Consider the following 19,409-nt stretch of genomic DNA (forward strand, 5'->3'; position numbering starts at 1 on the left):
GTCATTCCAGTCTTCTAGTCTGAGCGATCAAAGAAGATCAACAGCACAAAACTCACACAAGAAATGGCAGACTTGATTGTTGGACCTGGCGACGAGCACGACCTGCCTCGCTCGGTGCTGCAGCGCCTCGTGAAGGAAGCTGTGAGTCTCTTTGTATTATCAACGTACTTGCGCAAGCTTCTGAGCCAGCGAGACAGCAGCAAGCAGCAAAAACGAGCCAAGCAGACGCTGTTGCATTCGAGAGCCTCACTGCGTCTTGTATCGTATTCGCTTGCCCCTTCCCCCCCCCCTCTCTGAGCAGATCGCTGATGGGTTGAGTATCAACAAGGACGCAAAGACCGCAGTGACCAAGTCGGCCACCGTGTTCATCCTCTACCTGACTGCTGCGTAAAGAGTTTTGCATAGGTTTTTTTGGCGCCAACTCTGTGAGCTCACATTGCAGTGGATCGCCACTCTATCCTGCCGTCCTTGATGCATTGCATCCAGAGCCAACGAGATTGCACAGAAGGCAAACAGGAAGACAATCAATGCAAACGATGTGATGGCTGCGCTCGAGTCAGTCGACCTCGCCCATCTCCAAGAGCCGCTGCAACAGGAGCTTGAAGGTTTGTGGCTGTGGCTGTTTTTGGTCATGTTGATGCTGCTTCGGACTTGTGTTGGCTGTTGGCTGGGAGTTGTGATTTGATGCTCGGTGTGGAGGTTTTGCGGCTCACCGCCGTCTCCCTACCCTTCTTCTCCCTTTGTTGGTGCGTGTCCTCTTTAGCATTCAAACTTGCCGTCAAGGACAAAAAGAGCCAATCTGCGGGCAGCAATGGACGGAGTACGAGTGCCGCTGCTGGTAGTGACGAGGCTGCCGACGATGCGGATTTGGTCGACGCATTCGATGCGCCAGTTCCCCCGGCAGAAGCAGAAGAAGACGCACCAGTTGAAGAACCCACTGCTATGGAACAATAAACACATGTGCATCAGGTCAGCCCCTGTGTCTCTGTAGGAGTGATTTCTGAACGATGACTGCATTTCGTCTCTCTTCAATGCCAATAGCGTTGTTTCGAGTCGCAATTCAACAACAAGAGCACCTCATGGATGGAGCAAGATGTGCGAGATGCAAAGAGAAGCTTGGGGCGAGAAGAACGTGTATTTTTCATTGACAAACATTTCAGGCCCGATCGGCATTCAAAGATGAAACAAGCTCCAGGGCCTTCACTCTCGCGTCGTGTTTGCTAACGGCTCCAGAAGGAGAAGAGAGAGAGAGAGAGAAAGAGAGAAAAAAAAGAGAAAGAGAAAAGAGGGAATGGCGTGCGTTGAAATACACGCGAAACCCTCAGAAAAACCAAATGCAATGCAAAACAGAAATCACAGAGCACACAGTCTCTTATGTCCCTCGACTTGGATTTGCAGCGGCAGAGTTAGAAATGGCAGTCCCGTGTTGCGCAGAGTTGGCTTGCTGGGCAGCATGTTGTGCTTGAGCAAGACCGGCATTGGCAATGATGGGAGGGAGCGGCGACGCGGTGGACGACACTCGGACGTCGTACGCTGTTGGGTGAATTTTGAAGCCATAGATGGTCGGAATGTACTTTGGCGGGTTGCGTTGCGGGCGCAATTCGGGATGAACGGTGAAGAGCATGTGCGGGAAAGTGCGGCCAAAGTACGAGCCATCGAGCTGCTGGTGCCGCGCCGACCGTGGCTGGTAGACTTCTTCGCAGCGAGGGCAGAAGAGTTTGACAGTGGATTCGGAGGGCACATCGGTGAGACCGACGGGCAGGACGGCTTGGTCTTCGCAGTAGATTCGCGGGCAGACGCCAAAGTCGCCGTTTCGATACTTTTCTAGCATCTGGATGATGCCGCGATTTGTGAGAATGTAACGTGCATGAATCAGGCCGTAGAGCATCTCTGCAGAAGAGTCGATCGCCGACTGCTGGTCCTCGAGCAACTCCTCCTCCATCTCGAGATCCAGAATCATGTCAATGGCCTGTCGGTAAAGCGGGACCATCTCTGCGAGACCCGTGAGGTTGAACTTGTCTTGAATCCACTCCTCGTCGACCTCGCAAAAGAACTCATTCCCTCGCAGGTTGCAAAACCAAGTAATCCACGAAATTTCGTCGGAGCTCATGTCAGAGTCTGTCTCGGAGCCGCCCGAGGAACTGCTGCCAGTGGAAGATGACTGGGACGACGACGTCGTGCTGGTGGTATATGGGGTGGATAAATTGAGCGGACCGGGTCGTACGGCCCACGCAATCAACTCCACGCGCTAAAAAAACGACAACACAAAGGCAAAACGAAAGACGGGCGAAACGGCGCGCGCAAAACAAACCCCGGACAGATGGAATGACGCAGCGAGAACGAGTTTTATCCCAACAGCGCACACGAACGATGCCGACTTGTTTGTTTGGATGGAAGACTGGCTTTGCGAGGCTTCGACGAGATGGGAAGTTGATGGATAATGGGGCCAACGAAAGGAACGACAAACTGTCTGTGCAAAAAAGGGGCAAGTTCCACGCGGAATCAGTGACTAGGATTGGCAAACGACTAGCAAGGTTTACGTCCCACAGAGCGTCGCCACGATGACAAGGGGGAGCACGAAAGGTCACAATGGAGGAGAGGACGCTCAAGGCTCAAGGCTCAGGGCTTTGACGCCAAGGCCGTCGCCCTCCATCGCCAGTGCCATACTCTTAGCAGTCAGCACACACGTCCATTAGCAACACGCCCCTACCCCCTTCGAGTCCCCCAGCAGCCCCCCAATGCAAGGTCGCTGGTCCTCAACAATGGCGCGATCTCGACTTTTTCCTTCTTTTCGTTTCCTTTTTGCCTTCTCCTTCCTTCTAACGGGGTCGCTTCTGTATCTGCCGTCGCTGCGGTGCTCATAGGCTTGTCTGCATGTCTGCCAGGTTTAGCCTGCATGATGTAGCCTTGGGACAAACGACGAGCGCGATGATGCAAAAAAAAAAAAAAAAAAAAAAAAAAAGTGCGTGGACGACCAGTCCGAACAAAGCCCAGTCCGAGCTCAGGCGGAAGGTCATTGCGGTGGGAGCGTCAATGAAGGTGTGATGCTTGTACTGCAATCGCAGCATTGGTGAATGGGGAGGGGACAGCAGCAGCAGCACGTAGAAGCCCAACGAAAACTGCAGCCAATGCGACAAGCTGATGGAACTGGCGCGTTTTGGACGACTCACTCGTTGTTTTTTCGCGGACTGACTGCGCTCTCATCACGATTCATATTCAGCTCGATTCGATGTTATAGCAATCGTCCTAAACTAATAAATTGCTGAAATGGTTTGGACTTGTATGGATTGAATTTTCCAATGCAAAGTGCAAAAAGCACAGTTTTTCTTTTTCTCTGCTTTTCGCGGTTTTTTTTTTTCTAATCTTTGCTGGAGGTAGCATTTTACGAAAAAAAGTCTCGCTCGCCCAACTGCACAACCACCAAACCACTCATCACAAGCCAAGGAACAAGACAAAGAACAATCCGAATCGATAATGGCGGATGTCCCAGCGAGTGCACCGGCCGAGATTGTCGTGCTCAAGTTTGGCGGCACGAGCGTCGGCAGCGGGCAGCGGATGCTCGACGTATGCGAGATTGTGCGGGCGGCATTCAAGCCTGCTGCGGCCGCTGCTGCTGCGCTTCTTGGAGAAGGAGACCCGACCTCGGCCCAGGGTGATGGGCAGGATGCTCCGAGCGGCTCCGTGGTGCGTGGCGAGCGACCCATTGTGGTCTTGTCTGCCATGTCCTCGTATGTCAAGCTCGAGGGCACCACGTCCCGGCTGATGGAGGCCGCGACCTGCGCTGTTCAAGGCGATCTGCGTCGTACGTGGTTTTCCCTCCAACAAAAGCTGCGGCGAAGAGTATTTTGTGGTGTCGAAGTGATCACGATTTCGTTTTCTGACCAATCCTCCGTTGTTTTGTGGTCTGAAACCGACAGAATGCATCAAGGTGCTGAACAAGGTCAAGTCGACCCACTTGGTAGCGATTCACGAGGCCCTTGGCGAGTCGTCAATGGCGCAGACGATGCAGGAGGTGGTGAATGAAGAGCTCGACCAGGTCAGTTGTTGTAGCATTCGAGCGAGCCGTGCGTCGTGTTACTGCTGTGATCTGACCTCACCGCCACCGCTCATGCTCGCATTCTTGTTCTCGAAACAGCTCAAGTCCTTCCTCGAAGCTATCAGCGTCATCCATGAGATATCACCAAGATCCCACGACGTCATTATTAGCCTCGGAGAGCGCCTGTCTGCCAAGCTCTTTGCGGCGGTGCTCAAGGAAAAGACCCAGTTGAACGCTGTCTTTGTCTCGCTCGAGCAGATTCTTGATCCCAAGGTGGATGCGACCGGCCAAGGCTCCTCTGTGATTGGTGTTCAGGCCGCAGCCTCGGGACATTTGCGAGACCAGTCGTTTTACGACTTGATCAAAACGCGCATGGCTGCCGTCATTCAAAGCCACCTACAAGCGCCTGATGTTGGTACGCTCGAGCTCATTCGCGTGTTTTGAAGGAGCACTGATGGGAAGGTTCTTTTTGCTCACAAGCCGTTCACCATCCGAAAAATGCTTGACAGTCCCCGTGGTTGGAGGCTTCTTTGGGTTTGTTCCAGGCGGTATTGTTGAAACAATCGGTCGCGGCTACACTGATTTCACTGCCGCACTTATTGCAGCGGGAGTGCAAGCAAAAGAGCTTCAAATATGGAAGGTAGGAGAGGAGAGATGCGGGGCTTGTTTTTTGCTACTTGTTTTTTTCTTGAATCTTTGCGAAGGCCTTCGTGCTCAGCGCTAACTCGTTGACTTGCTGTACGCGCAGGAGGTGGACGGCATCTTTTCCGCAGACCCTTCCAAAGTCAAGACTGCCAAGGTGCTTCCTCGCATCTCGCCCGGAGAAGCAGCCGAACTGACCTTCTATGGCTCAGAGGTCATCCATCCCTTCACAATGGAGCAGGTGGTGCGCGGTGGCATCCCGATTCGCATCAAAAACACCTTCCGGCCGCACCTTCCTGGCACTGTGATTGATCCCAATGCGTTCGAGCCCATCTCGAAGCGCGGAGCGGTTGCTGTCACGGTCAAGGACAATGTGACTGTCGTCACCCTGCGGTCCAACCGAAAACTGGGCTCGATCGGCTTTCTTGCGTCTGTTTTTAGTATTATGGCCAAGTATGGTCTTGAGATTGATCTCGTTTCCACCTCTGAGGTACCTTTTTTTTTTTCCTTTTTTTTTTTTTTTTTTTTTTTTGCTCCGATCTGACTTCTCATCACCCTTCCTGCCAGGTTGACGTCTCCATGACAATCGCCAAGTCCCGAAATCTGGATCTGGCAAAGCGCGAGCTCGAAGCAATCGGCACCGTGTCTGTGCACAGCGAGCTCGCCATCTTGAGCCTGGTTGGTTCTCACATGAAGTCGACCATTGGTATTTCTGGCACCATGTTCACCACGCTAGCCAAGAATGGTACGGTGCAGACACGCACACACACACACAAAGCAAAGTCGCGACTGGAACACGCAAACTCACTCTCTTTCCGCTGCTATTGTCTGTTGGGTTAGCCATCAATATTGAAATGATTTCTCAAGGTGCCTCGGAAATCAACATTTCCTGCGTCATCAACCGCTCACAAGCGCAACTGGCCATGCGCTGCGTCCATGACGAGCTTGTTATCGCCGCCAACGATGCCTGGGCTCCGTGCTCCAGCTCCACGTCAGACACCCCGTCTCCGTCCCCATCGCGCTCGCCACCCCCGGTCGAGGCCATCACGAAAGACGGCCAAGCGGCTTAGAATGTACCTTATGTTTTGCGTCAAAGCGATTCGAGCGGATTGATTGAACCCTGTCCTTGTATTTGTGAATTGCAGTGTGTGTGTGTGTGTCTACTCGAGTGAATAAACACTGCTTCAACATTCTTTTAAAAACCAGTCTAGGAACTGTCATTCATGGCGCTCGAAGCTTGTTTTGCAATGCCGCCAAACACGGCCGCAGGAATGCTCTTCTCGGTGATTTTGACTCCTGAGTGAAGAACACGAGATGATGAGACACGCGAGTGAGTCAAGACAATTGGCGACAACCCCCAAAAGCAAACAAAACTCCATAAAGGCATACCGGAAGGACGAGCGTCACTCGTTTGGTCGCTGCCGTCATCTTCATCATCTTCGTCTTCATCGTCGTCGACGTCCAAGTTGATTTCGGCGGGGTTGAAGGGCACGCTGTCGCCCATTTTGTCAAAGGCAGCGGGAGCTGCGCGAACAAATTGCAGCGACTTGCCGCCAGCCGCACCAGCTGCTGCGGCGTCCGCGGTGACTTGGGCTTCCAATGCAGCCATTTTGTCGGTGGGAATGGTTGAAGCAAGAGTCGGGGGAGGTGCCTGCTTGGCTGCAACCATGTGCGCAGAAATGTAGCTGACCTGCGAGTTGAAGTGCGCTTGGACACTGCGCTTGACGCGAAGCATTTCGCGGAAGGTGTCCTCGTTTCCGTGACGAACTTCAAACTCTTGCCATGTTGACCAGTATTGCGGGTCCACCTGGAGCCGGGTTGCGAAACCAAAACCAAAACCAAAAAAAAAAAAGCGACATCAACATGAGTTTCATCAAGCGAGCGCATCGAACAGCTCTGATGATGGGCAAGGCTTGCTCTACTTACACGAGGATCGGCCAGTTGCGAGGCATGTTGATAAATGGCTCGGGCTCGGTCGATTTCTCCAAGCTTGCGCTCCATCTCGGCGTAATTGACACACATCTGCTTGCATTCTCGGTCGTTGAGCACCTCGATGGCCTTGTCGAAGATGGGACGAGTGTGCGTGACACCGAAAATTTCGGAAGCGCGTTTGATGTAAATGCTAAACATCTGTTGCGGGCGAAAAAGCAAAGGAATGAAGAAGTTAGCTGCGGCGTTGGCAAAATCCCCCCAGACACACTTGATTTTACGATTCAGGCGAGTAAACACACCTCATAACGCTCCTTGAGCTCGACATTTTGAGTGGCACGATCGTAGACGGCCATGGCATGGCGCGCGAGACCGTGATCTTCTTCCAGCTTGGCGTAGAGCAAGTACAGGGTTTTGGCATACTTGGCAGGACAGCCTTCAAGGCATTGCTCGAACAGATCACGAGCGCGCTCCAACTTGTTGCCACCCTAGATGAAGGCGCACCGAGCAACATCAGCGTCACCGATACCAAGCAAGCAAGCAAGCAAACTGCTGTCGCGACGAGAGAGGAGTAACTTACATAGCGGCGAACAAACTTGGTCAGATACGTGTTCCAAATGTCAAACACGACAGGCCACTTGAACAAGCCCACGCCCTTTTCATACACCTAGCGATTGAAAGTGGAAAGCCAGTCCCGAGTGAGGGCACAGGCAACACTACAACAACGAAATGACGAACGGCCGGCAGCAACTTACGCGGAATGCGTCTTCGTAAAACTTGTTCTCCTCCAGGAATAGCCCGTAGTTGATGATAATCTGAGGAGTGGCAATGCGAAGCTCGAGAATTCGTTCGTACACGGCTTTTGTCGACTGGAAAGTTCCAATGCTCTCTTCCAAATCGACATAAAAGGTCCAGAGCTTGACCGACTTGTGGAGACGGCGTTGCACACTCTCAGCCTACGCGTGTTCAAAAGGTGCAAACAAAAAATTAAAACAATCAAGATGTCAGACGCTGCCATCAAAGAAAAATGCGACAAATTGTCACACACGCATGGAAACGCACCGGATCGAAAAAGTCCACGCTCTTGCCAGCTCGGGCCGGCGCACTGGTAGCCTGCTGCATGAGGCTCAAGGCACGTTGAGGAGCCCTGAGAAGGTGAAATGGAACAATCAGGATCACGTGAGACAGAATGCTCAAAAACATGGTCAAAACACAAAACGCAAAATGCAAGATCGAGCACGTACTTTTGACGCAGCTCCATCTCTGCATACTGGCACCACAGGTGGGACAGTTCGTCCACAGTCTTGAAGGGCGCTCGGGAGCCCTTTTCAAATGTGGCACGCGCGTCCTTCAAGCGGCTCTTGCTTTCATAGTACTTTGCAAACTCCACCCACACGTCAGCGAGTCGACCCACGGCTTTGGTGGCGTCAACGGTACTGATGGCTTGGGTGAAAGACTCGACAATCTACGAGCCCGAAATACGCGAAGCGTCAAACCACCAAAGTGAGCACACCAAAAAAAAAAAAACAGCCAAAACAAAAAATCTCATGCAAAAAATTCCGGCAGACACCCCACCTTGTCGTCTTGACCCTTGTACAACTCGGCGCGTTTCAACCACTCGTTCCACCTTGTCGTCTTGACCCTTGTACAACTCGGCGCGTTTCAACCACTCGTTCACGTTGTGCGGGTTTTGACGCAGCAGAACGCTGTTGAGCAGCAAGGGACGGCGGTCCATCAAAAACTCAAAGCGCGCCATGCGCAAGTCAATGTCCTGGTCCAGAGCTTCGTCGGGCGCATCATCCTCCGCGTCTGTTGCTGCTTTGATCTTGGCATTGAGCAACTGCTCCTCGAACTGGGCATAGGCATCAAACACTTGACTAAAGTCGCGAACCGTCGAGACGACAAGCATGGCCTCTTCGTAAATGTCGCGCGCCTTCTCAAGCAGACCAAGACCAATGTAGTACTCTGCCAGACACGTCCACAGCTTGCCGGTCATGTCCGTAAACCGGCTGAGGCCGCCACGAATAATCGCGTCAACCTTGAGCGACACCACCTTGTCCGGATTTTGCGACATGAGCTCGCACAGCTCGACCCAGAGCTGATGCTGCGACTTGCCGTGCTGGCTGACAAAGTCTTCCTTGTTGACGCAGTCGTACGCAAGACGCTGGCATGCCTCGTCCAACCGATCAGCCTGGACGAGGTAGTTGATGTATTCTTCGGCGTCTTGCGGGTTGATTTGCAGGTATCGACGATACACTTTGACGGCAGTGTCGGGGATTGGGTGCGAGCGAACAAATCTAGCAAGGTAGAAGAGCAAAACAGGAAATCAGCAAGACGTTGAGCAAAACAGAAAAAAATCAGGGCTTCCGAAACCTCGTCAAACATTCGCATGCGAATGTCCCTCATCTTTGGAGACACGATGAATTTTTGAATGAAGCCTTACTTGAGGTACATTGGCCAGATACGGTCGTGCTGGGTCAGGGGCAGGGCGCGCAAAGCCCGATCAAACACATGGCGGGTGCGCGTAATCCTGCGCTGCTCGACCATGAACTGGCAGTACTCAATCCAGATCCTGGGCATCTTGTGCAGGAAGACGAGGCATCGCTCGTACGTGTTGTTGAGCGCCTCGATGGACGGGTCGGTGACGCACCTGCCCTTGACCTGTCGCCTGCGCTCCGTGAGGTACATGTACCACAGCTTGTACGATCCCGGCAGTGCCTTGACTGCACGCTCGTAGATCATGTTGCGTCCTGGTCGCTGCTTGCGATGGTTGAGGTAGCGCAGCCAGCCCTGCACGCTGTGCGGATTGCGAAGGATGTCCTCCTCGTAGATGACGTCCGAGTCCTCCTGTTTCGGGGGTGGGGTTTTGATCATGGTGGTTGTTTGTTTGTGTCCAAGTGAGTCTTCGTGGTCTGCTATGGTTGTACGACACGATGGGCAAGCGAGAAGGAGCTGTCGTTGGGTGATCGTTTTGTATGGACTTTCCATTGCCGTTGGATCGCTCTGGCTCGCCTCGCATCGTCATCCCGCAGTCAGCTGGGATTGTCGGCTAACTTTTCAATGCTCGTTCATGCTGCCCTGTCTTTTCTCGCTCGACGCTCGACGCTCTCAACGTTTCACCTCAATGCTTTTTGATCCAGTGCCGATCTCTCGCTCTTCCCCGACACCCACCCCCTCCTCGCTCCTGAGTCGATGCGATGCGATGATATCACACAACGGGAGCACTGCAGTGTGAGTGTGGGGAAGCACTGTGTCCCCAGATTGGCCCCTTTTTTCGCTTTCCCCCAATCTCATCCCATGCAATCCAACACTTTTTTTTTTTTTTTTTTTGATTCCTTTACCAGCACAAACGCGAAATCGCGGTCGACCATCTTCCAAGAAACAACTAAACACAAAAAGAGACTGAGAAAAGCAAAAACAAGCTGTGAACTGTAGCAAGATGATGCTTGAGTTCTGAGAAGCGAGTGGACGTCTCAGATTGTTGCTTTTGTACTGTTTTTGGGTCTTGTCTACAGAATTTGCTTGTCGTGTTGCTCTCACTCTTCCTTTCCATCCATGCGTTCCTGTCGCTTTTTGATTCCCGTGCTTGTCGCGATTGTCGCCATCGCGGCGGGCGTGGTGACAGGTAAACAAAAAAATGTATTTCGCCATCGTGCACGAGACTTGGATTTGTTGGTGTGCAAACCCTTTCTGTGCAAAAGCCTCGTCCTCCACCGTAGTTATTACCCTCGCCCGCCCCCCCCCATCACAAGTTACGCTGGTGTGGATGTGCTGTAACGGAGGGGAAAAACCGATCGGCGCCAGCTGCGCGTGTGTGCGTTCACTGAACTGCTGCACGTTGTTGCTGCACATCGCTCACTTCCTTAATTGGCCATTCGATTCGCTCTCCGTCACGCACTCTCGCGATATGCGCTTCCCCCTCTGCGTTCTCGATTCTCACAAACCAACTCCAACCTACCCCAACACGCATGTAACAAACTCATCACACGGCTGCCCTCTTCTTGCTCCTCTCAAAACCAACAGCTGCCAGACCACCAAAGCCTCGCCGCGAAGCTGCCTCCGCCACCTTGCAACTTTCAACCCTGCTTGCACAGCAAATGACATGCGACACGGTGCCGGCAGATGTCGAATTTTGCTCCGAGATGGCCGGAGCCTCCTTTGCCAACCCTCTTGGGGCGTTCGAGCAACTTCTCCAGTCGACCGTGCACCGGCGTTCGTCGCACTCAAGCTCGTCCTTGTTTGAACTGAACGCTGCCAACGAAATGAACGGGGTTCGTGCGCGCCGTGAGAGCGTGGCTGCGCGCATTTCGGATTGCTGCTCGAGCGTTTATGCCAGTAGCCGCCTGTGCAACTCGAGGTGCCACGCAGGGTTCGAAGCCCTATCCGCCCAACCCGCCTGTGCTTCCGAGTTCTCCTCACTGGCATCTTGCGTTGGCACTGGTGCGGACAGTATGGCCGTCTCTGAGATTGGTGTGCGCCAAGTCAACCCAATCATCATCACGCCCGTCATCACGCAATGTTGCCAAACAAACTTTGGGAGCATTCCCGACTGCCTGCAGCTCTGTCTCACCGATCCCTCGTTGATCTCGACAAGTCCCAACCTTGCGTGTTTGGCTGCCCTGCCTGCGTTTGGTCTGTGCGTCACCAGCGGGATTTTGCCAACGAACGTTGTCTCGGCTGCGCCATCGCCCACATCTTTCGACAATGCCATCGACCAGTGCTGCACTCGATCCTTTGTGGGCTCGTGCTCTTCCTTGTGCTCGGCTATTGCCGCACCTTCCACGGTTCCGGGCGCGACAGGAACGTCAGACTTTACGTGTCTGCAGCAGCTGCCGTCCTTCTTCCTGTGCGTTCTCCAGTCGGGCTTCCTGTTCGGCAACTTTACCATCCCAACGGTGCTTCCCACAGCCCTTCCCACAGCTTTGCCGACCGACCTGCCCTCAATCCTTCCCACAAACGTGCCAGAGTTCCCCATTGGCAACTTTACAGACGTCAACGCGACCATCTGCTGCGAAGCCGCCTTTTCCGACCTGCCGGACTGCTACAACTACTGCACCCAGAACAATTACACGGACTTTGATTCATTCTCGCAGTGCCTTCCCCGCGCTGTGCCGCTGATTGTGTGCCTCATTCGCCAATTCAGAGACGCCTTCAATCCCTCTCAACCTCCGGCCACGAGTGGTCCCGCACCTACCGCTGTTCCGCCCACAGCAGCCCCGCCTAGCGCCGCGCCGTCCTCGGCAAACAGACGGAGCAACCGCAGAGCAGAAGCGGAGCCGGCCAGGCGTGCGCTCCAAGCCAGGCGACCTCCTCCTCGTCGGCGTGCATTGGCCGATGATATGGCTACACCGAAGGCTTCCCAAGCGCTGCCCATCTCGTACGCGTACGTCCTCGACCGCAGTCTCAACTTGGCCTGGAACGGGATGAAGGAATCGCTGGAGGCCGCACAGCGAGCAGAGCACGGCCAATTTGAGGTTTGCATGCCCTGCCTCCAAACGCTCAAGCGATACATGTGCCATGCCGCCTTCCCGAGCTGTGAGTTTGGCGCATGTGCTGCCGCAGCATCCATCAACGCGCTCGGGCAACGCTGTCCCAAGGTTTTGCAAGGGGTAGCACAGCTTCTTGCCGCGCAGCACAAAGGCGCGGATGCATCGTTCAGTCTGCTCGACTCGGTCTTCTTCACCATGGGGCTTCAGCAATGCTTGTCCGAGAAGCCTTTGTTTGACAGCGGCATGCTGGACATGTGCCAATCCGAGCTGATGGACAGCACGTACTGTCGCGACTCGGTGATGGCTTGCACCGGCATGGACAATGTGACCGCCTCCGAAAGCATCTGCTCGCAATTCCCGACCGGCGACGCCACTGGCCAAGCGGCTTCCGGGTGCAGCAGCATGCGTCGTGCCTGTATCCACACCCCACACTGGTTTTCGATGGTGGATCACGCTCCGCTGCGCGTTTCGTCGCCATCGCAGCACAAGGTGTGCCCAAACAAGCACATGTGTCTGTCGAAACAGTGGATGAACTCGCAAACTCTGCACAGCACGCGTATCGGACTGGCAGGTCTCGTTGCGCGGCTGTCCTCCATCTTTACTCAGCAGCAAGATTTGATTCATCCCGTGGCCATCTCTGGGCTGGTCAACGCGACTCTTGCGTGGTCTCGTACCTGAGTTTCCAAAAGGATGGAGTTGTTGAGCTCCGTTTCCCTCCAATCCTTGTTCTCATTGTGTACAGAGAGTTGTGTCTTGTGTTGCTGCGATGTGAGACTTGTTTTTTTGGTTTTGCCTTGTTCGTTTGGATGTGCTTGTTTGTTTGTATTTCCAAACACAAATACACCGCAAGTGTTTTAATACTGTTCAGATGTGCAGCACCAGCCATGAACTACCACGCATGAAGCGAATCTGCAATGAATGAATGAATGAATGGAAAAATCCAGTCTCCAATTTCTCAATAGAACTCAATAGAACTCAGTCAAACATCATGTTGACAGCAATCCGTGTGAACTCTCACTCGGCCACCCGCGCCATCACTGCTGCTGCTGCTGCTGCTACTGCTGCTACTACTACTACTTTATCTGCTGCTCCGATCTCAGCTGCCAGTCGTATGGCGCTGTCCACATCCGCAGCGTCGTGGCAGGAGCAGCCGCGCTATCCGCCGCCGCCGCCGCGCGCCCGTGACGCTGCGCCGTTCAGTCAGACCGTCCCAGGCGTGCAAGCGTCGTCTTCATCGTCGTCCTCGGCGAGTGGTGCTGGATTGGCCGCCGCCGCTGCTTCGACCGCCGACGCCTCGCCCAAGAGTGGAGATCTCGCTTCGTCGGGATCGGCGTCGTCCTCGTCCTCGTCCGGCAGCAAGCGTTCAGAGTCAAATCATGGCGATGACAAGAAGACCACCGGTCGAGTTCGTGCGACTGGCACGGCGACGTAAGCTAAGCAGTTTCATTAAACGGGGGATTTTTGTGTGAATTCTCAGATTCTGAGATTTCCTGGGATTTTTTTCCTGGTCCCTTTCCATTCATTCGGTGCGCTCACTACCGTTTTGCTTGACATGTTGCGGTTTTTGTTATGTAGGGTGTTTGGCTTTTTGACGGGCTTTGTCGCCTCCGGAGTCTTTGCGTATTACTACTTGATGGAAGACGTCAACAAGTCGGCGCGTTCGTTGCGACGCAAGATGGACGAGCTGCAGCGTTCGACCGAGAAGGTGGCCCTGTCGCTGCAAAAAATCCACACGCTCGAGCGCGAGCTGCAGAGCCTGAAGAATAGCGCTGCTCTTGCCGAGGATGTTCGCGCCCTCCGTAACGACTTTGAGTCTTCTTCGGTAAAGGGCTTTTGAAGCTCTGATGCGGGGGGGATTGTTGCTGGATTGCTGCTGGATTGTTGCTGGATTGCTTGCTGGATTGCTCGTCGATTTCTTTGTCCTCACCTCCCCGAATCGCCGTTTGTTCCGCCCTTCGTAGAACGCCCTTCAGGTCTCCATCACCACACAGAATGCCCAAAACTACGAGACACACAATGCAATTTTCAGATTGCTCGAGAAGCGCGGCATCCGACCAACCGTTTCGGCGCCACCACAAGAGCCATCCACTGGCGCTGATGAGCAGCAATCTCCCGCGTCGCCTCCCCCAGCACCCGTTGAAGAAGACGCCCAAGCTGCAGCCTTCAACGACCGGACAGACTAGGCTCTGCGCTCATGGTTTCTGTGTTGATCTCGTCCAATGCTTTGGTTGCCCAAAATACAACTGTGTTTTTGATTTGACAACTGTTGCTTTGCAGCGCGAGTTGACACCATTTTCTCAGTCTTGCATTTTTGCATCTGACCATGCTTTAAATGAAGCTGAAGCTCAAGTCATCACGAAAGAGTCATTCGCAGACAGCTCAACTGGTCGACGAGCACAGCTCAGCGCCGGTCGCTGCCCAGCCAAGCGCCGACGAGCTCGCGCAACTGGAGGCAGACTACGCAGCCCTGTGCCGCACATGCACTGTCGTTGCGCTGGGCAGTCCTGGCGGCGGTGCGAGCACGCTCGTCCGCCTGTTCCGGCTGCTGTGGAGTCCGCCGAGCGACGTTGCCGGACTCCAGTCTGCGTTCGCGCCCGTGATTCAGTGCAATACCATCGACAGCATGCTGGTCGTGCTCAAGACGATGGGTCAGCTGGGCGTGTCGTTCGTCGGCGACGAGGCGTCCAAAGCAGCCGCTGCCAAGCACCTGCAGGAAGAGTTTGTCAACCCGTACATGGCGCCGCCAACCGTGGAGCAATGGCAAGCATGGGAACAAGCGGGTCTGAGACCCCTCTATGGGCTCCCTCCGTTGTCTCCGGAACAACGGGCCGACGTGTCGACTGCGACGTCCAATCTGCTTTCGCTCATTCAAGACGCGGGTGTGCGTACCGCCGGTGGTAGCCTAGTGTCATCGCAAGTCTGGGCCATGAACGATCCGCCCGAGGTGTGTGAGCAATACCGGCGGCGCCAAGCCTGCTTGATTTGCTTTTGAAGGCGAACATTACTTTGTCTCACGTTCATGATGTTTGGTTTGCGCAGTACATGTTTCGACATGCTGCCCGCATTTGCGCAGCAGTCGACTATGCACCCACCATCCAGGACGTCATTCGTAGCCGGCAGTACTCTCGGTTGTTTGATGCAGCAGAGTTTGAAGCGCCAGACTCTTCAGCCAACGACAGTTCTGGCACGACGTCGCAGCAGCAGCAGCAGCGTCGTGTCATTGTTTTAGAGCCAGGCCAGCGTCACAGTCTTCTTGCAAAGCACACCTCTGACAAGTGGCTACGATGCTTTGTGGAGCGGCCTGCTGGGACGATGAAGGTGACCTTTTCCACTTCTGTCGTCGCCTACACACAGCCAGCTGCGCAATCGGGCCGAACAGCAATGCACGACGCCATTGATCAAGTTCAAGCATTGTGCAAACGATTGTATGCGCCCCTGTTCACCGCAACCCGAGCGGCCGAGAATGACGGGCTGCTGGAGTTTTCGCATGTGCCGCGAGCGCCGCCAACAGGCCCTCCAACACTCCACATCATCTTAACACGCATGGATTTACTGCGACACCGGCTGTGTACAAAGTCCCTTGCCAGCGTCTTTCCAGACTTTCACCAGCCGCATCCAAGCAACTTTCCCCCATCGACGTCGGCAGAGGTCGACGCACTTGTTCAAGCCGCCAATGCCTTTCTCGCCAAATTGTTTGCCACTGCGGCCGTTTCTGCCGGCGCGCCTCCGCTGTTGGTGAAGGTGCATCTGCAAGCGGCAATCTTGACTGCCGAGGTTGCTCAGCAGTTGACCAGCATTGCGCTCGAGTAACCCAGTGAAGTGTGATTGAGTTCAATCTATCCCACCCACCCCCCAAACCTCTGCAGGCACAACCTATTTATTTGCACTTACACCAATACAGTGACGCTTTCGGCTTTGGGTCTTTTTTTTTCCGGTTGGAAATGACAGTACATTGAAAATTTCCCCTCTCTCAGTTGATTTCCGGAGCTTGTTGATAGTTGGGTTGATGTCAAGCATGCCATTCACTTCCAGAACACACCAATTGGTTTCAACTTTTGTTCAACTTCTGCAACTTTGAATCCACAGAGTAGATCTACAGCAGTAGGTCTCAGTTTTTGATTTTCAGTCTTTTTTTTTTTATTTTTTATTTTTTTTTTTCCTTTCATTCTCCGTCTCCCCGCTCTCTGTCTCTCTCTCTCTGTCTCCCTTTGTCTCGGTCTCTCTCTCTCTCTCTCTCTCTGTGTGTGTCTCTCGCTCTTCCGATGTCCTCGCTTGTTAGTAACAACAGCAGTGGGAGTACGTCCAACCTGCTTGTTGGCAGTGGCAGCTCGCACGCCCTCGCCCCGCCGAACACGACGGCAGCAGCTCAACAACAGCAGCAGCAAGGCCAAGGCCAAGGTCAAGGTCAGGGTCAGGGTCAGCCACCACCTCAGCTGCAATCGCAGTCACAATCACAGCAGCAGCAACAGCAGCAGCAGGAGCAGCTCTCCATCTTTGCCGCTGCGCAGCGCGGTCTGCTCGATCTCGTCATGTAAGCACACTCACTCACTCACTCACTCACTCACTCAATCGATCGCCCCCTTTGTTGATCATTGTCGACTCTCATTCATCCCCTTGAGTTCACTCTCGGCTTGAACTCGGTCCCTTTGCGAAACACAAACCATCGTTTTGGACCCCAATGCAACGTCACTTCCACATCTACTCACCCAGAATCCAGAATGCGAAAAAAGTCACCCCTCATCACCTTGACGTTGACGCGGCGTGATTTAGCCACATAAAATGCAAAGAGGCGTGCTTGGATCCGTGCTTGCTCAAACTCATTCGATTGTTGTTTTGCTGTTTTCGTCTCAGTTCCTGGATCCAGTCCGGCGCGCACACGCCCAATTCTCGCGACAATGAGGACGTCACGGTGCTGCATTGGGCTGCCATCAACAACCACTTGCCTGTGGTTCGGTATCTCGTGGAGAACGGCGCCATCGTGGACGCCATTGGTGGCGATCTCAAGTCAACGCCAATGCAGTGGGCTGTCCGACAGGGCCATATCGCCATTGTCGTCTACCTGGTCAAGTGTGGCGCAGATCCCTCGATCTGCGATATCGAGGGCTTCAACTCGCTCATTCTCGCCGCTCAGTTCGGCCGAAGTGGCGTTGCTGCCTACTTTATTGCACGAGGCATGCCAGCAGACACGACCGACCGTCAAGGCCGCACCCCATTGATGTGGTCGTCGTATCGCATTTTTACGCCAGATCTGATACGTCTGTTGCTTACATTCCATGCCAACGTCAACGCTAAGGATTTGATGAACAACACTGGTAGGATAGGCCTGCCACCCTTTTCGTTGTTCTTTTGTTTGTTTGATTTTTGTTATTTTTGTTATTTTTGTCCACATATCTCACCTTTCTCATCCCCCTTTTTTTTTCGCTTGACAGCTCTGCACTGGGCGGCCTTGTCAGGAAATCGGACTGCTGTCGACTTGCTTGTCAATGCCGACGCTAACATTGACGCGCGGAACGCCAAGAACCAGACTGCCGAAGCGGTTGCTGCCGAAAAGGCCAATACTTGGGTCCAAAAGTTTCTTCACGGCAAGAGTTCGCGTCCCAAGACTGGTGTTTACGCCAAGTTGACAGAGATGGTAATGAACGAGAGATTGCTACGTTGTTTTTTTGTTTGTTTGGGGGGGGGTTGCTTTTCGCATTCCTCCTCATTTTCGCTCGACCGTGTGACTTTGCTGCTCACCTTCCAGAACGTCCGCAAGCCCACGCTGCTGCTTACTCCATACATTTTCTTGCCGGTGTTCGTTTACATTATCTCGCACTTTACGTTCTATTGGGCCGTATTTTCGCTGGCTGCCCTTGTGCTGCTCACTTCAAACGTCATGAAAGCTGCGTGGATTAACGTGGGCGGCAATCCGGCGCCCGCTGGCTTGTTTACAGCATCCGTGGTCTGGGTTCACATCACGTTCTTTACCCACATTATGGCTGGAGAGCCGCGCTTTTGGCTCAAGGCAGTCTTCCTCGGCTTGTCTGCGTTCATGTACATCATGTTTTACAAAACAATGCGGAACGATCCGGGCTACATCCGTACCTCTGATGATGTCAAGCGAAAGGTAGGATGTTGTTTGATTCGAATTGGTCGCGATGGCTGCGGGTGTTGCTCACGCGCTTTTATGTCTGTGACTCGGCCAGACCATCATCGAGTTGACTGAAACGAGCGAGGGTCTTGATTTCTCAAAGTTCTGCTCCACGTGCGTTCTGCGACGGCCCCTCCGCTCAAAGCACTGCACCGAATGCGGAGTCTGCGTCGCTCGCTTCGACCATCACTGTCCATTCGTGTACAACTGCGTGGGCAGCCTCAACCATCGAGAGTTTTTGTACTTTTGCACATCCTTTGTCATTTGTGACTTTATGTTTGTGTACATGAGCTTTTGCTGTACGTGACTGACGCGCGTTGAAGTTTTTTTTTTGCCTTGGATGAAGTCGTGCACTGATTTTCGAGTTCCGGCTGGGTTTTGTGTGTGTGCGTCTAGGGCTGATGGCATTCACCTCGCCAACCGAGGGCTTCTTTGGCACGCTTGGCGCCATGATTTCCGAGCAAACCTGGGTGTTCTTCTTTGCCGTGTGGGGCGCCTTCCACGGATGTTGGGTCGGTGGATTGACGGCTCAGCAGCTGCGAATGGTGCGTTCTTCAGTCTCACCCCCTTCATCTGCTTCCCATCGCACTCTGGTGCCCATTGCATTATTGATCAGTGTGATTTGATTTCGCTCTCGCTCACGTTAAACTCGCCTTTCGTCCAGGTCGCACTCGACATGACAACGAACGAAACCATGAACAAGTACAAGTACAGCTACCTGGCGAACGGCCAACCGTTTTCGCGAGGCGCATTGAACAATTGCATTGACTTTTTCCGCTGGACGGTGTGTCTTCAGCGTGTCCGTCGTGTCAATTGGTTTTCCATCTTTGAGGTGGAGGATGTCCCCGGCGCCGCCAACGAGCTGAATGTCCTGGAGCGACGCAAGCATCAGAACGGCAACTCTCATGGCCACGCGCATGGCTCCAACACTCACGGGCACTCTCATGCTTGAGATGAAGGGGTATAGGATCAGAGTCTGGCGTCTTGTTGTAGTTGTTGGTGGGGGATTTTTTTGTGGTTGTCGGCATTGCTGTTGTTGTTGTTGTTCCTTTTTCTAAATTGTATTCGATTCTCCGAGTTGCTGTCAACCGCAGCGATCCTGCCGGACACTGCTGTTTTTGGAAAAGAAGTGAAATCGAAATCGGCTCAGGAGGCTCCTCCAGCCCCACCGCTTTGGCAAGTT

At 53.6% G+C, this 19,409-nt stretch overlaps 8 protein-coding genes across 8 annotated transcripts; 6 read left to right on the forward strand and 2 right to left on the reverse strand.

Annotated features, from left to right (window-relative positions):
- The first annotated feature begins 21 nt into the window (after window positions 1-21).
- CAOG_02118 (hypothetical protein) lies at window positions 22-1,053 on the forward strand. The gene is made up of 4 exons (XM_004348818.2): window positions 22-141; window positions 302-387; window positions 487-605; window positions 764-1,053. The coding sequence occupies exons 1-4, from the start codon at window positions 64-66 to the stop codon at window positions 952-954; spliced, it is 474 nt and encodes a 157-aa protein (XP_004348868.1). The 5' UTR covers window positions 22-63; the 3' UTR covers window positions 955-1,053.
- A 63-nt stretch (window positions 1,054-1,116) lies between these two features.
- On the reverse strand, window positions 1,117-3,186 carry CAOG_02119 (Csnk2b protein). The gene is made up of 2 exons (XM_004348819.2): window positions 3,171-3,186; window positions 1,117-2,470 (listed from the first exon to the last, which is right to left on the reverse strand). The coding sequence occupies exon 2, from the start codon at window positions 2,108-2,110 to the stop codon at window positions 1,373-1,375; it is 738 nt and encodes a 245-aa protein (XP_004348869.1). The 5' UTR covers window positions 2,111-2,470; window positions 3,171-3,186; the 3' UTR covers window positions 1,117-1,372.
- Window positions 3,187-3,342: 156 nt separating this feature from the next.
- Window positions 3,343-5,868, forward strand: CAOG_02120 (aspartokinase). Its single transcript, XM_004348820.2, has 7 exons — window positions 3,343-3,802; window positions 3,918-4,036; window positions 4,136-4,451; window positions 4,546-4,676; window positions 4,785-5,168; window positions 5,246-5,423; window positions 5,519-5,868. The coding sequence occupies exons 1-7, from the start codon at window positions 3,475-3,477 to the stop codon at window positions 5,746-5,748; spliced, it is 1,686 nt and encodes a 561-aa protein (XP_004348870.2). The 5' UTR covers window positions 3,343-3,474; the 3' UTR covers window positions 5,749-5,868.
- CAOG_02121 (XPA binding protein) lies at window positions 5,786-9,998 on the reverse strand. Its single transcript, XM_004348821.2, has 11 exons — window positions 9,949-9,998; window positions 9,051-9,454; window positions 8,235-8,904; window positions 7,852-8,072; window positions 7,670-7,754; window positions 7,363-7,563; window positions 7,188-7,274; window positions 6,910-7,095; window positions 6,605-6,808; window positions 6,068-6,485; window positions 5,786-5,974 (listed from the first exon to the last, which is right to left on the reverse strand). Exons 1-11 carry the CDS (start codon window positions 9,976-9,978, stop codon window positions 5,886-5,888), a joined length of 2,595 nt encoding a protein of 864 aa, XP_004348871.2. The 5' UTR covers window positions 9,979-9,998; the 3' UTR covers window positions 5,786-5,885.
- Window positions 9,999-10,159: 161 nt separating this feature from the next.
- Window positions 10,160-12,956, forward strand: CAOG_02122 (hypothetical protein). Its single transcript, XM_004348822.2, has 2 exons — window positions 10,160-10,232; window positions 10,631-12,956. Exons 1-2 carry the CDS (start codon window positions 10,163-10,165, stop codon window positions 12,772-12,774), a joined length of 2,214 nt encoding a protein of 737 aa, XP_004348872.1. The 5' UTR covers window positions 10,160-10,162; the 3' UTR covers window positions 12,775-12,956.
- A 93-nt stretch (window positions 12,957-13,049) lies between these two features.
- On the forward strand, window positions 13,050-14,344 carry CAOG_02123 (hypothetical protein). The gene is made up of 3 exons (XM_004348823.2): window positions 13,050-13,524; window positions 13,672-13,918; window positions 14,058-14,344. The coding sequence occupies exons 1-3, from the start codon at window positions 13,085-13,087 to the stop codon at window positions 14,277-14,279; spliced, it is 909 nt and encodes a 302-aa protein (XP_004348873.1). The 5' UTR covers window positions 13,050-13,084; the 3' UTR covers window positions 14,280-14,344.
- A 63-nt stretch (window positions 14,345-14,407) lies between these two features.
- On the forward strand, window positions 14,408-16,016 carry CAOG_02124 (hypothetical protein). Its single transcript, XM_004348824.2, has 2 exons — window positions 14,408-15,040; window positions 15,136-16,016. The coding sequence occupies exons 1-2, from the start codon at window positions 14,429-14,431 to the stop codon at window positions 15,904-15,906; spliced, it is 1,383 nt and encodes a 460-aa protein (XP_004348874.1). The 5' UTR covers window positions 14,408-14,428; the 3' UTR covers window positions 15,907-16,016.
- Window positions 16,017-16,246: 230 nt separating this feature from the next.
- CAOG_02125 (hypothetical protein) lies at window positions 16,247-19,304 on the forward strand. Its single transcript, XM_004348825.2, has 7 exons — window positions 16,247-16,627; window positions 16,948-17,408; window positions 17,526-17,728; window positions 17,840-18,202; window positions 18,282-18,525; window positions 18,623-18,771; window positions 18,891-19,304. The coding sequence occupies exons 1-7, from the start codon at window positions 16,359-16,361 to the stop codon at window positions 19,176-19,178; spliced, it is 1,977 nt and encodes a 658-aa protein (XP_004348875.1). The 5' UTR covers window positions 16,247-16,358; the 3' UTR covers window positions 19,179-19,304.
- Window positions 19,305-19,409: the final 105 nt, after the last annotated feature.

The sequence above is a fragment of the Capsaspora owczarzaki genome, assembly GCF_000151315.2.
Source record: "Capsaspora owczarzaki ATCC 30864 unplaced genomic scaffold supercont2.3, whole genome shotgun sequence".
Lineage (NCBI taxonomy): Eukaryota > Filasterea > Ministeriida > Capsasporidae > Capsaspora > Capsaspora owczarzaki.